This window comes from Kogia breviceps, chromosome 4, assembly GCF_026419965.1.
Source record: "Kogia breviceps isolate mKogBre1 chromosome 4, mKogBre1 haplotype 1, whole genome shotgun sequence".
Lineage (NCBI taxonomy): Eukaryota > Metazoa > Chordata > Mammalia > Artiodactyla > Physeteridae > Kogia > Kogia breviceps.
In genome coordinates this window covers 51,062,570-51,078,373 of record NC_081313.1, presented here as the reverse complement: position 1 = coordinate 51,078,373, position 15,804 = coordinate 51,062,570, and the positions used below count along the sequence as shown (strand labels likewise).

General features: G+C 33.0%; 1 protein-coding gene across 4 annotated transcripts in view; it reads right to left on the bottom strand.

Moving 5' to 3' along the window:
- Positions 1-15,804, bottom strand: part of CWC27 (CWC27 spliceosome associated cyclophilin) — a 240,724-nt gene that overhangs the window by 208,814 nt on the left and 16,106 nt on the right. For 3 of the 4 annotated variants that reach the window (XM_067031029.1, XM_059062304.2, XM_067031030.1), the window contains exons 3-7: positions 7,181-7,293; positions 4,820-4,963; positions 2,700-2,798; positions 1,987-2,090; positions 225-294 (exon numbers count right to left, since the gene is read on the bottom strand). In XM_067031029.1, the coding sequence (XP_066887130.1) occupies positions 225-294; positions 1,987-2,090; positions 2,700-2,798; positions 4,820-4,963; positions 7,181-7,293 (530 nt within the window). The remainder of the gene's footprint in view (positions 1-224; positions 295-1,986; positions 2,091-2,699; positions 2,799-4,819; positions 4,964-7,180; positions 7,294-15,804) is intronic. The other variant, XM_059062305.2, reaches the window with a different exon arrangement.

Here is a 15,804-nt window from a genome sequence, read left to right as displayed (position 1 = left end):
AAATAAATAAATGAATTAAAAAAAAAAAAAACTATCTCAAACAATCTCAGAAGTTGCAAATATTATGGACCACAAATCATTTTATGAATTGGTTCAATGAACACTTACTGAATGTGTACCGTGTAAAACATGCTGTTATGTATAGCAGGAGATTAAAAAATGAGTGAGATATAGACCCTAATCTCTTTTATAATTCAGAACAAAGGGCAAATTAAGAGTTTTACCTGACTAACTCGATTTACTTCCTCCTCTTCTTCCTCAGCTTCCTCTCCAAATGAGAGTAAACTAAAATTTCTGATCAGAAATAAAGAAAAAAAAAGGAAAAAAATTGAAGAAAGAAAATTTAGGAAGAAAAAGTTAAACAAAACTTATAAATATCCTACTTTCAAAGCAATAGAACCATTAACTACACTAAGTCAAGCATGACAGAAATAATTAAAGCTTTTTATATTTACCAAAACTGGTGAGCAAAATGGGGATTTCTAAAAAACTAATAAACATATAGCTCTGAGAGTACTACAAATGGGAAGCAATTTATCTAGTGTCTGCCAAAACAATCTTAATATTTTAAAATTAATAAGTTAAATAAACTTGTCAAAAAAAAGCAATAAATTTAGCTAACCAAATGGTACATGGGAAGAAAAATCAAGTTTGTCTTTTTTGAGCCTTCAAATTAATATATCACAAGGAAGATAAATAATAAGTTATTAAAACTCTCCTTTCAAATACTGGAAAAATAAAAGATCTGGCCACAAAAGAGGAATTTCATTTCAAAACTTAGATATAATCAATAACTACCAAATCATCCCTATAATATTTGCTATGAATTAAAAACAAAAACAAAAATATCCAACTTTTGGGCTTGTTGTCAAGATAAATCACAGTTATGGAATATTATATCTGAATATAGTGACAGTGACCTTTCACCCAGAAATAAATTAGTTAAAGTAAATAATTAAAAATAAAAGGAAATCAAATATAAAGCTGTGTAAGAAGTTACTTTGCCACAAGGTATCAACTGCTTATTAAAGTGTCTGGTTCATTTTTGACAGTTTAATAACAGCAACTTAACTTACATTGTAGGATATCAAGAAAAGAAATGAATATATATTGAATACCTACACTATTGGATGTTTTCAAATTCCCCTGCTCATTTAATCTTCATTATAACCAGGTGCTGTATTATAAATCTCCATTTCATGAGATGGGGAAACTGAAGCTCAGAGAGATTAATAAACTTTGCTTCTTATAACTGGGGTAGGCAGTATTATACTTAAAATTGTCTGACTCTAACACTTATAAGTACAATAAAATCCCTAATATGACGCTACAGTTCAGTAAAAGAGTAAGTTGAAATCCAACTCTCTGATATCTATTTTAATAAAATAGACAAAATTAATAATGTAAAGAATATTGTTCACAAATTACTGAAACTTATTAAAAGAAGAAATTTCTATTTTTAGAAAACTATCCTTAGGAAATAATCCAGAATACAGAAACAGCTTTATGTTTAAATATATTTATAATAAGATTATTTTAATAGCACCAAAAAATAAGAGTGAAAAGTTAAATAATTGTAACCATGTGGTCATTATATCCTTCATACTTTACTTTCCAAGTTCTTTATCCTGAGCATATATTAATGGAAAAACAAGTAAAAAACAAAAAAATTTTCTCAATGACTCATTTACATAAATAAGTCTTGTAGTGATCATAAATATTTACCTACTTTTTAACACAGATTTCATATGGACATCTCAGACAATACTTATTTACCTTATGTTTTTAAAGTTATATACTGTATTTGAATATAAGAAATGTACATTTAGAAAAACACACACACAATATAATTTAGATAGTACCTCTTGGTCCAAACTGACCTCCCCCTCACTACTAAACAATTGTTACTAAAGGAAATAAAGTGAACTAAATGAATCAGTGTTGCTTTTCAAGCTGAGGAGAAAATCTTTCTACTCTGATTATTACTTTGTGCCTCTGGGTTTCAATTTCTTTACTTCCTCCTCTGGTTTCTCTTTTTTTGGCTTTTTTATTTCTCTTGGAATGATGTCATCAAAAGGATTAAACAAAACCTATGGAAATAAATATTTTGAAAACATGATTCAATTTTATAAAATTTCACAAAAACTTGAAACCAATATATAATTATGTTGCCATAGTGTCTATAATTTTTCCTGACATAACCACTACAAGCATAATGATATATACTTCCACTTACATGGCCTCACTGGATTCTCCCAGTAATCCAATATGCTATTAAGTAAAAGGTATTTTATCCCTATTTTACAAAAGGGAAAAATATTCAAGAAAATATAATACATAGTAAGAGAGACAAACTCAGGTATTTTGACTCCAAATCAAATGCTCTAAGGTCCTTGCTTCCTCAGTGAAGAATCACTCATAAATTACCTAAGATATCACTTCACTGGGCTAAATAAACCTAATTCATCAAGCTTTCCATTATGAGTCGAGTATTACACTCATTGGATTACCAGCTAAAGTTTCATCTTTGAATTCGAAATCTTCAATTAAAAAAATTCTTAATCAGAAACTGTGACTAAATTACAGAGATAAAATCTAAGTAGTGATGTTAATTTCATCTGATAACTTAAAAATACAAATAATCAATTTCTCTTAAGTGATAATTTAAGTAATGTATCTCATAATAATCATGCTCCTACCTCACAACTTTTTATTTTGTGTGGATTACGTGGTCTTTCTTCATCATCAATGTCTACTTCTGTCAGTCGCAGCATGTTATATACTGTATCCCCTGTAACCTATCAAATAAAAAAGAAAATTTAACTGAAAAATATTAAATTCATTCTTTGAAATAAGGGAGGACTTTTGAAAATATTTTTTAAATAATTGAAAGGGAATTTCATAGTTATATAAGAGTATATGCATTAAATAGTGTAAAAAAGCAACATCATCCTAAGGGGAAAAGGCATTGATGAAGTTTAATCCCTCAGTAAGATTTTTGAGAAATTTCCAATATATACTTAATGTCAGTTTTTATTAAAAATATAATGCCAAATACCTCCTTCTGAATGACTAGTTTTTGTTCAAACATTATAAACAAATTTACACTTTAGAATAGGGTAGATCAAGCAAATAACAATAACAATGTGGTAAGTGCTCTGCAGACATTATTAAAGGCATTCTCCAAAGAGATAAAGTTGATTGTTTTTAGAGTTCAGCCCGTGTCTGCCAGAGTGGGCCAAATACATATTTCAGGGAATCCTATACAGAACATCCAATGATTCCACTTTTGGTTTGTTTTACTTTTAGTAATGATACGAAAGAGTAATATAACCCAGATAAGTTCTAAGCCCTGGAAGTTATATCAAATAAAAGAGAAATGGAATTTTTAAAAAAGACATTATCTCATTTAATCCTCAAAACATCCTAAAAGTAGGTACTATCATTATCTTGCTTTTCCAGATAAGAAAATTGTGGTTTAAAGAAGTTATACAGCCGACAGTGACGGCCATTCTGACTTGTAACCACAAGTCTTGTCTCTAATGTGTAAGTTATATAACATCAATTGTAAACAATGGTGCAGAATGGCAACATAAATCTCATTTTATTATATACTTATTTTTTGTAAATAATAGGAAGGAAAATCTGTGAACATCAGACAACCTGTGTTGGAGTGGCTCAAATGTGCCAATGCATATTTCTTAATCCACGTTGTTAAGTACTAAGCAACAATACTGTATTGCATGTTTTTGGCATGACTCCTCTTATTCAACATTTCTCAAAAGTTCTAAAATAACCAGTTTTCCAGTTGTGCTGAGGGTGTTCTTTGCCTTTTCATCGTTTGTCTAGCATAGGGGGAAACCATTCTTACTGAACCAGCAGAGGGAGCTGATGCACTAGTGATGGCTAACATGCCTAAGACGTCAACTATCTGGGAAAATATTGGAATATTTATGAAAAGGGAGAAGCATGAGAAAAAAAAAATCTTCAGAATCCCTTTTAAAGAAAACCATTGAAAATTCTATGGAAATGATAATCTCTGATATGATGTTAAATGTAAGCAGGATCAAATAGGTATTGTTCAAAGTAATATTTCAGGTAAAAAGTTTTAATGTTGGGACTTCCCTGGTGGCGCAGTGGTTAAGAATCCATTTGCCAATGCAGGGGACACAGGTTCGATCTCGGGTCCAGGAAGATCCCACGTGCCGCAGAGCAACTAAGCCTATGTGCCCCAACTACTGAGCCTCTGCTCTAGAACCCGCGAGCCACAACTACTGAAGCCCGCGCGCCTAGAGCCCGTGCTCCACAACAAGAGAAGCCACCGCAATGAGCAGCCCGCACACTGCAACAAAGAGTAGCCCCCGCTCGCCGCAACTAGAGAAAGCCCAGGCGCAGCAGCGAAGACCCAACGCAGCCAAAAATAAATAAATCAATAAATTTATTTTTTAAAAAAGTTTTAACGTTAACACAAGTTCCACTTTAAACTGAAGGGAATTCATCATTAACAAAATAAACTTTAAACTACTAAATGTTATTACCTAGGTTTCTTTCTAAAAATGTTAAAACAGTATCAGCTGAGTGACATAATAGTTAATTATACCATTAATACAATTTTAGAAAACAGAAAAGTTAAAACCAATGACTTGTTTGAAAAACACACAAAAATTCAGGTGGTTCCTCATAGTTTATTATAACAGGAATATACAGTATTCCATCATTTTTAGAAATAATAAATATCCTAGGGAATATTTTTATGAAGGCAGCTCTTTGGTAAGTTGATCTTATATATCATAGAAGCCTAAGATAACTGGACACGAACCTTTCCAAAGATGGTGTGCTTATTGTTAAGTTCATCTGCTCGACCCAGTGTAAAGAAAAACTGACTGCCATTATCATGAGGACCAGCATTTGCCATGGCAACCAGTCCTCTCCGATTAAAACGCAACCGTGAGTGGAATTCATCCTGAAGCATTAAAAAAACAAAGATTTAGTGAATGTCCTCAGTTATAAGGCCCTTCATATTTTAGCTAACAAGCAAGGTCCCATACAACTTCTAACCAAAAATGCTGAAGTTTTGTATAACTGATTTTCACATATAATCAAATCCAATATCTATGGTTCCTTCAATTCTATTAAACTTCACTGGCCTGTAAGTATCTTCTAACTATACTCAGCCACAAATTCAGCCTATTTTGTGGAAAGCTTACTACTTACACAGAGGAAGAGTACTCAAGGGGAATGGATTTCTGAGTCATTTCCCTATTCTTCTCATCCCTCAAAGCCATCTAAGCTTTTAGAACCTTCTATTTTTTTTCTCCAGGATAGCTACTTTTGAATCATTACCGAGTCTTCAACTATTCCCTTCCTGACCCCATTCTAAATGTCATGAAACAACTGTTTTCTTCTTATTTTTTAATTCAAGGAATCTAGTATGATTATGTTATGTGCTTCACTGTGTTTTTTAAAGTCCTAAGTTGAATCCTCTCTGAACTGGCACTGGTCCCATGTGACAGTTTTCAAAAGAGCAGGAGCAAGCCATTCTAAGGTGGTTCTCTTGCTAGGGTTAGGGTTACCTAACATATACATTAGTCTCTTAGTTAACAGAAGACCTGATACTAGACTCATTTATAATACAGCCATGTTATGTAATCAATGTTTTTCAGAAAGGAAGTTCTGTTTCCTTAATAAATTTGTCTCAAGGGATTTGAACTCAGAGGATCATAACTCTGGATACTGTATTAAAAATGACCTAATTGAAAAACTTACCAAGATATCTGTATTACTTGAATATAATAAGCAAAAATCTCCATTTAGAAAGGAGTTGTCACAAAGAGCTATTCTGTTAAACCAAATAATAGAATAAAGGAATGCTTCCTACCATATGGAGGCTGCAAAATAATGAGATATCTCAATTTTGTAAAATATAAAATAGTCTAACAGTGACATTTGAGACTCTTTTATAACCATTTCACATGCTCTAAGGCCACTATCATATGAAAATTAAAGCAAACAGTTCAAGTATTTTTCTCAAGAATCATACAGTAACCCAGTATAAAATTAAAGGAAATTTCAGACACTCTATCTTATTAGTATAAATTTGAAGTTTTAAAAAATTCACATATTTTAAGAGCTATTGATGCTTACTCATTAAAAGAACATAATATTGATACCATCAGATTAGTAAATAACCCAGCTTTTAGCTTTTACTTGAACCCACTGCTATCCTTTACATCTTAATTATGACATTAACTCTTTTTCTCTTTTCAGATCTATGTTGGCAGTTAACAAAGCACTGACCTATTCTTGATTAAAACCCACACCTCTTCTAACTTTTATGTTGCTTCTTCCTTCTGTTTCCCCTTGTGATTTCTTGTTACAGCATGCATTTTGTGCTACAAAGGTCTATTGTGTACGATTTAAAATGAATTCTGCTATGGACTGAATTGTGTTCTTTCATAGTTCATATGCTGAAGTGCTAACCTACAATGTGACTGTACGGAGATAGGGCCCATAAGATGGAAAAGGTTAAATGACTTCACAAGAGTGAAGTCCTAATCCAGTAAGGCTGGTGCCCTTATTAGAAGAGGAAGAAACACCAAAACGTTCTCTCTCCACCATGTGAAGACACAGCAAGAAGGCAGCCATTTGTAAGCCAGGAAGAGAAGCTTCACAGAACTGTATGCGAGTACCTTGATCTTGGACTTCCTAGCCTCCAGAACTGTGAGAAATAAATTCCTATTGTTTAAACCACCCAGTCAGAGGTATTTTGTTATAGCAGTTCAAGCAGATTAATATAAATTCTATACAGTGTTAAATAAAATGTTTTAAAATAGGATGGAATATGCAATGTTCTAGAAATGTTTTACACATACAAAGTTGCCAATATCAGATACAGTCAGATATCGGAAAATATGTTATATAGTCTTTTTTTCTGACTCACATTTTCCTCACTACCACCTTTAGCTCCATCTGAATTCAATCTAGCGTAAAACTGTGACAAGACAACTTAGAAAGAATGCTTGATGGGGTAAGTGCTGCTCTTATTCTGTATAATCCTAAATATATGATAGACCCAATTTTGTGCACTAATGTAAAATGCATTTTCTTCTGTGGGACACAATCATTTTTGATTAAGCAATCCAAACTGACTTGAAAATAGATTTAAAAAATTCAGTCTCACCTTGAATGGGGCTCCATAGATAGACTCTCCATCAGTCCCTGTACCAGTAGGATCTCCCCCTTGGACTATAAAACCAGGTACAACTCTATGAAATATGGTGTTGTCATAATATGCTGGAAGAAAATAAAAAGAATTTATCATTCTCTTTCTGATTTTTCATTGTTAGTGTAAAGAACTGCAACAGATTTCTGTATGTTAATCTTGTATCCTGCTACCTTGCTGAAATTGTTTATCAGTTCTAATAGTTTTTGTGTGGTGTCTTTAAGTTTTCTACATAGAGTATCATGTCATCTTCATATAATGACAATTTTACCTCTTCCCTTCCAATTTGGATACCTTTTATTGCTTTTTCTTGTCTGACTGCTATGGCTAGGACTTTCAATACTATGTTGAATAGAAGTGGTGAGAGTGGGCATCCTTGTCTGGTTCCAGATTTTAGCAAGAAAGCTTCCAGTTTTTCACCACTGAGTATTATGTTGGCTGTGGGTTTGTCATAGCTTTTATTATGGTGAGATATATTCACTTCATACCCACTTTGGTGAGAGTTTTTATCATGAACGGATGCTGAATTTTATCAAATGCTTTTTCTGCATTTATTGAGATGATCATGTGGTTTTTGTTTTTTCTTTTGTTGACAAAACAATCCCTTTTAAAATCACATTAAAAAATAATATAAAATATGTAGGAATAAACCTGACCAAGGAGGTGAAAGACCTATATGCTGAGAACTATGAAACACTGATAAAGGAAATTGAAAATGATTCAAAGAAATGGAAAGATATCCCATGCTCTTAGACTGGAACAATTAATATTGTTAAAATGGCCATACTACCCAAAGCAATCTACAGATTTAATGTGATCCCTATAAATTACCTATGACATTTTTCATGGAACTAGATCTAATAATCCTAAAATTTATATGGAACCACAAAAGACCCAGAATTGCCAAGCAATCCTGAGGAAAAAGAACAAAGCTAGAGGCATAACTCTCCAAGACTTCAGACAATACTACAAAACCACAGCAATCAAAACAGTGTGGTATTGGCTCAAAAACAGATATATGGATCAATAGAAAGGAATAGAGGGCACACACCTATGGTCAATTGATCTTCAACAAAGGAGGCAAAAATACACAATGGAGAAAAGACAGTCTCTTCAACAAGTGGTATTGGGAAAGTTGGACATCTGCATGTAAATCAATGAACTTAGAACACTCCCTCACACCATACACAAATACAAACTCAAAATGGTTTAAAGACTTAAATGGAAGACATGACACCATAAGACTCCTAGAAGAGAACATAAGCAAAACATTTTCTGACATAAATCATAGCAATGCTTTCTTAGGTCAGTCTCCCAAAACAAAAGAAATAAAAACAAAAGTAAACAAATGGGACCTAATCAAACTTATAAGCTTTTGCACAGTAAAGAAAACCATATACAAAGTGAAAAGACAATCTACAGAATGGGAGAAAATATTTGCAAAACATGAGACCGACAGGGATTAATTTCAAAAATACAAACAGCTCAATATGAACAAACAAACAACCCAATCAAAAATGGACAGAAGATGTAAATAGACATTTCTCCAAAGAAGACATACAGATGGCTAACAGGCACATAAAAAGTTGCTCAACATCACTAATAATTAGAGAAGTGCAAATCAAAACTATAATGAGGTATCACCTCACACCAGTCAGAATGGCCATCATGAAAAAGTCTACAAATAATAAATGCTGGAGAGGTGTGGAAGAAAGGGAATCCTCCTACACTGTTGGTGGGAATGTAAATTGGTGCAGCCAATATGGAGAACAGTATGGAGGTTCCTTAAAATAACTTAAAATAGAGTTACCATATGATCCAGCAATCCCACTCCTGGGCATATATCCAGAAAAGACAAAAACTCAAATTTGAAAAGATACATGCACCCCATTGTTCATACAGCATTATTTACAATAGCCAAGACATGGAAGCAACCTAAGTGTCCATCAACAGCTGAATGGATAAAGAAGATGTGGTATATATATATATATATATATATATATATATATATATATATATATATATATTACTCAGCCGTAAAAAGGAATGAAATAATGCCATTGGCAGCAACATGAATGGACCAGAGATTATCATATAAAGTGAAGTAAGTCAGAGAAAGACAAATATCGTATGATATCACTTATATGTGGAATCTAAAAAATGATACAAATAAACTTAATTACAAAACAGAAAGAGACCCACAGACATACAAACTTATGGTTACCAAAGGGGAAAGGGGTAGGGAGGGATAAAACAGGAGTTTGGGATTATCAGATACACACTACTATATATATATATATATATAATAGATAAACAACAAGGACCAAAGTATAGCACAGAAAACTATGTCTTGCAATAACCTATAATGGAAAAACATCTGAGAAAGAATATCTATCTACTTATATCTATATATATATATATCTTAATCACTTTGTTGTACACCTGAAACTAATACAACATTGTAAATCAACCATACTTTAATAAAAGCAAAATTTATCAATGTCTAAAACTAAGTGTATCTATAGTTATCAGAGTAAATACAACTAGTCACAAGATTTTTTCCCCCAGAACGTTAAATAGGCTCCTAAACCAAAATCTTTTCTTCCTTATTACAAAATATCTACTCAAAACAGAACAATTTCTATAGAAACCATGGTAGTGGTTGTTTCGTATCTACTTTCAGGATTCTCTGGATTAGTTTTCAAAATAAAAATTGGAGAGTTTTGGTATAGATCTGTGGTTCTCAACTGGGGGAAGGGGGAGCAGCAATTTTCTCCCTAGGGGACACTTGTCAATGTCTAGAAATATTTGGTTTTCACACATGGGAGATGTTACTGGCATCTAGTAGGTAGAGGCCAGGGATACTGGTAAACATCCTACAAAGCACAGGAAGCCCCTACAACAAAGAATTAATGGCTCAAAATGTCAACAGTGCTAGAGATTGAGAAACCCTCATAGAGATAAATACCTTATTTCCTCATTCTTCCTCTTCTCCCCATAGAAAATTAACTTATACAAACAACAAACAAACCCAAAATATATCAAAATTACTCACTGATTATAGGTCTAGCACCATCAATGCACCCTCCTCCAGAAATTTTCAATAAATAAAACAATCAACACAATACATGAGTCCAATTAGACTCTCAGTAAGTTTGCTAAATGAAGAAAATTACTTATATTTATATACAAATATATTAATTGGAAGCTATAAACATACGAGAGATCATATATGATCTCCTAATTGGTTGAGTTGGATTCAGTTATTGAGCATAGTCATAATTTAATCACATCCTGAGGAATGCAAAGCAAAGAGATGGAAAGAGCATAGTTCACTAAAGTCTTTACTGAGCTACAGAACTTCTGGATACTAGATTTCTTATCAAAGAGGATGATAAATGTCTTCATTAATTAAATAATTTTGAGTTGAGTCTTCTATTACTTGAAACTGAACCAACCCAACTCATTCAATGACAGATACTTATCAAGTGCCTACCGTGGGCCAGACACTGTAATGATACAATTACTGACATAATTCATAAAACACCAATTACATGAGTACTTTGTGATACTTTATTAGTCAAAACATGACTATGGTTTATCATAATTCATGAAGTACTATAATACTGTGGCTTCCAGGCACCCTCATAATTATTTACATTTGCAAGCTATAACTGGAAATAAAATCCACATTTAAAAAAATGTAATCTGTAATCTAACAACTGTATCCAGTTCATAGGATGGATTGGAAGAAGTAGAAAGGAAGATTAATGGATTTTTTTCAATCGTTTCTCCCAGTGAAGAGCTGTTAGGCTATATTCATAAGAACTCCCCAGTACAGACAACTTCTCCTTGGTTACAAACCAGAAACTGTAAAAATCAAGAAGTCTACAAGTATTTCTCCTGTATACCTAAGTAACCATTTACTCTGATTAAAAATGTATATAGCAGTCAGGAATTCTGAGCCTTGCCTCCTGTTAGTTGTGCAAGCTTAAACTCAATTTTCTTTCTTTCTTTTTTTTTTCTCTTTTTTTCCTCTCTCTTTTTTTAAATTGAGATATAATTGACACAAAACATTACACTAGTTTCAGATGTACAACATAGTGATTCAATATTTGTACATATTGTGAAATGTTCACAGACAATAAAACAAGTTAACATCCATCACCATACATAGTTACAAAATTTTCTTGTGATGAGAACTTTTAAGATCTACTGTCTTAGCAACTTCCAAATATGCAATACAGTATTGTTAACTACAGTCATCATACTGCACATGTAATTTTCTCATTATAAAACTAATAATATAAATTAACTCACAGTGCTGTTCTGAAGATTAAATAAGATAATGTGGAGGCAACCTATAAATTTTCAAGGTCAAAACAAATGTGAGGTCAGACTTTAATATTTTCACTTAAATTCTACAAATCCATACTCAAATTTGAATATAATACTTACCTGAGTCTGTATCAAAAAATAAAAACAACCCTTTATGCCCATAATATGCAATCAACAGTTTTTTTTATTATTTTTTTAAAATTTTATTATTTTTTATACAGCAGGTTATTAGTCATCCATTTTATACACATCAGTGTATACATGTCATTCCCAATCTCCCAATTCATCATACTACCACCACCACCTGCCACTGCTTTCCCCCGCTTGGTGTCCATACGTTTGTTCTGTATATCTGTGTCTCAATTTCTGCCTTGCAAACGGGTTCATCTGTACCATTTTTCTAGGTTCCACATATATGCATTAATATGAGATATTTGTTTTTCTCTTTCTGACTTACTTCGCTATTACAGTCTCTGTGACAGATTCATCCACATCTCTACAAATGACCCAATTTTGTTCTGTTTTATGGCTGAGTAATATTCCATTGTATATATGTACCACATCTTCTTTACCCATTCCTCTGTCGATGTATCATTCCCATAAGTATTTAGAAGAGGTTTTATTATCTCATTATGTGTGTTCATAATATCCTCTTGAATTTTCTCCACTATTGAAAAAAAAGAAATTTACATGTATCTCAAATAGGAAATGACGTTTCTATTCGGATGCCGTGAGTCTGCTATTTGTCATTATGTTTTTTATTTCTGGCTGTACAATGTATGGGTATCATGACATAGGTTGACTAATTATATTTCTGCCCAAGTATTAATACACACAGGAATTTATATTTGCATTTTAAAATCATGTATATCTGGTTCTTCTTCTAGAATTTTGTGTTTAATTTTGTAAATATTATCATTAATAACTTTTAATTTAAATATCCTTTGTGAGCTCTCTATTTTAACCTCTTGGGGTTTTTTAAACAAACATTTTAGTTTTGTAAGATATTTCTTTAAACCTTACTATATACTTATGTTTGTAACTTCTAAAAAATTATTAAAACTCTTTGTTAAAGGAGGATGGGGATAAAAGATAACTGATGAAGCATGGATATTCAGGAGACAGGGCTGAGGTAAAATTTCACAAGAGTTAATAGTCACATAAAGTACAAAAATTTTGATTTTCTCATCTACTTCTCTTTCTGCTCCCCACTTTGTTTTTCAGGCCTAAAATTCTACTCCTTCCTCATTTTTCAGAGGAACTAACAAACTTTTCAAAGATAACAAGCTTCCTTTTCCTTCTCTTCTTTTTTAACCTAATTTTTAAACTTATAATTTTTTAAAATTTTCACTCATTTTAAAATGTTTACCTAACTATCCTACAAAGACCTGAAATCCAAGATTAAGTCTGTGTAACTGTAAATGTTTTGTTTTCATAAAAACTAAAAACTCCCCCCAGACACAGAAAGACAAATACTGTATGTTGCCACTTATATGTGGAATCTCAAAAAGTTCAACTCATAGAAACAGAGAGTAGAATGGTGGTTGCCACAGGCTGGAGGTGATGGGGGCAATGGGAAGATGTTGGTAAAAAAGATACAAATTTTCAATTACAAGATGAATAAATTCTGGGGATCCAATGCACAGTATGGTGCTTTTAGTTAATAATACTGTATTGAATACTAGAAATTTGTACATCTCATGTTCTCACCACATACACTCACACAAAAAGGTAACTATGTGAGGTGGCAGATATGTTACTTGATTGTGGTAATCATTTCACAACGTATACATATATTAAGTCATCACATTGTGCACCTTTAAAAAATCATGTTGTATAATCTAAATATATACAATTTTTGTCAATCATACCTCAGTAAAGCTGGAAAATAAATATTAAGAATTTCCCTTTAACTGTGAACACCATTTTAATTGAGAGCCATATCTGAGGCTGTGCTCCCACTTGCTCATTTTTATTCATTTGCTTTTTAATTTTGGAAATCATGTCCTTTTTTAAAAATATTGATATGACCATTACAAGATCTAGAAATATCATCACTTGTTTAAATCATATAATCAGAGGATTAAAATGAGGTTCTCTGAATTAAATTTTTAAAACCTTGACTTTATTCATTTAGGAGCTTTATTTAAATTAGTTTTCTCAGGCTTCTTGTTAGCCTTTGCAATAATAATTCTATTTCTCACCTATTCAATTAAAAGAATTGCTCTAGTTATTTTTTCTTATTATTTTCCTATTCTTTTTTCTTTCCTATTGTATTCTCATAAATAGGGAAATAATTTTTTAATGTTGTAATTAAGTTTCATCATCACCTAACTTAAGAACCTTATTTCTTCTTTCATTGTTATATTATATCCAGATGTTTTCTGTTTCTTCCATTCACCTGGTCATGGATTATAATTTACCATTTATTCTTTCTAATGTTTTTGTACTTTCACGCTTCTGTAAAATTTGAGCTTTTGATTCTTCAAAACTTCTTTCCAGAAACAAGTCTGACTTTTCAGTGTCTACTGTGTTTCTCGGCTCTGTTGACAGTTATTTGAGGCTTCTCTCACTGAACTACCTGTCTGATTCAATTTCCTTCCTGCCTGCCATAGCAATTATTAATAATGGTCTTTACAGATGTCTTCGTTTCTCTTTTTCTTTTTTGTCAGCTCGATTTTTTTTTGTTTTGGAGAGGTGGTTGTTTTTGTTTTGGTCTGGGTGGTTTTATTCCTTAAATCTCCCCCTGGTAATTTTCTGTTTGTTTAGTTATCTATTTGGAGAACTCTCACTGTACCCTACTACTGGTTATTTTGTATTCTCTTTCACATCTTGCTTTTGACTCAAAGTGCTGTTTTCTGATACCTTGAAGTTCATTAATCAAATCTAAGAGTTACTAGTGACATTGATAATACCATCACTGAAAGCTGGCTGGAAGGCTTTATGGAGAAAGTAGAATTTTGAATAGACATTAAAAAGTGGTGGAATTCCCTGGCAGTCCAGTGGTCAGGACTCAAGTGCTTTCACTGCTGGGGCCCCAGGTTCAGTCCCTGGTGGGGGAACTAAGATCCTACAAGCCAGACCGCATAGCCAAAAAAAAAAGTGACTTAAATAGAAAAAGAAGGGAAGAGAAAGTATTCCAAAAAGGCAAGGGAGGATATGAGAAGATTCAGGATATGAAGGAGGTATGAGTGGAAATGGGAAAGAACTGCTCAGGAAATAAAGATAATAGTCAACTGAAACCATGTGGTTATATGCAATGAAAAGTAAAGTTGGAAAGCTAGGAAGCTAAGCTGCCTGAGGATTCAAATACCAGATGAATAAATGTGAGGGTAAAGAGATCAAAGATGAGAAAATACAAGACCAGGTAAAAGGCAATTACAGTCACATCGGTGACAGTCAAGGCAGTCTGGGGAAGAAACTGGTAAATTTGGTTTTTATCAGTTTAGTTGTAGCTGACAGTAGAAGATTTGAGTCGAAAAGTCCACTAGGCAATTAGATATGTAAACTAGAGCTCAAAAGAGGAGAGATGGCTGGAATTCTATATTTGACAGTCACTTGGTTAGAAGTAACAATTGAAGAATAAAGACAATAGAGAACTAAAGGCAATCTTAGGGAATACCTATATTTAGAGGATGAAAGAAAGAAGTGAAAACAGCCAAGGAGACCAAAAAAGATCAAAGTATTATTTGCTGAGATAAATATCTCTGTTAAAGACATAAAGATTAAAAAAAAAAGATATAGAGATTTACTGGGGGGAAGGATATTTATCTCCTCTCTCCATTTCCTGACACACAGCTCAAGGTGGTATCATTTATATCAACTCCCAGCATCCATTACCACTATTTAACACCAGTCTTCAATGTTATGGAAAAATACACTGCAGTTTATTTTATTTTATTTTTATTTATTTATTTTTGGCTGCATCATGCAGCATGTGAGATCTTAGTTCCCTGACCAGGGATTGAACCCATGCCTCCTGCAATGGAGGCACAGAGTCTTAACCACTGGACCACCAGGGAAGTCCCTGCAGTTTATTTTTTATTTTTGTAATTTTTTTTAATTTTTTGCGGTACACGGGCCTCTCACTGTTGTGGCCTCTCCCGTCGCGGAGCACAGTCTCCGCACGTGCAGGCTCAGCGGCCATGGCTCATGGGCCCAGCTGCTCCGCGTCATGTGGGATCTTCCTGGACCAGGGCACGAACCCATGTCCCCTGAATCGGCAGGCAGACTCTCAACCACTG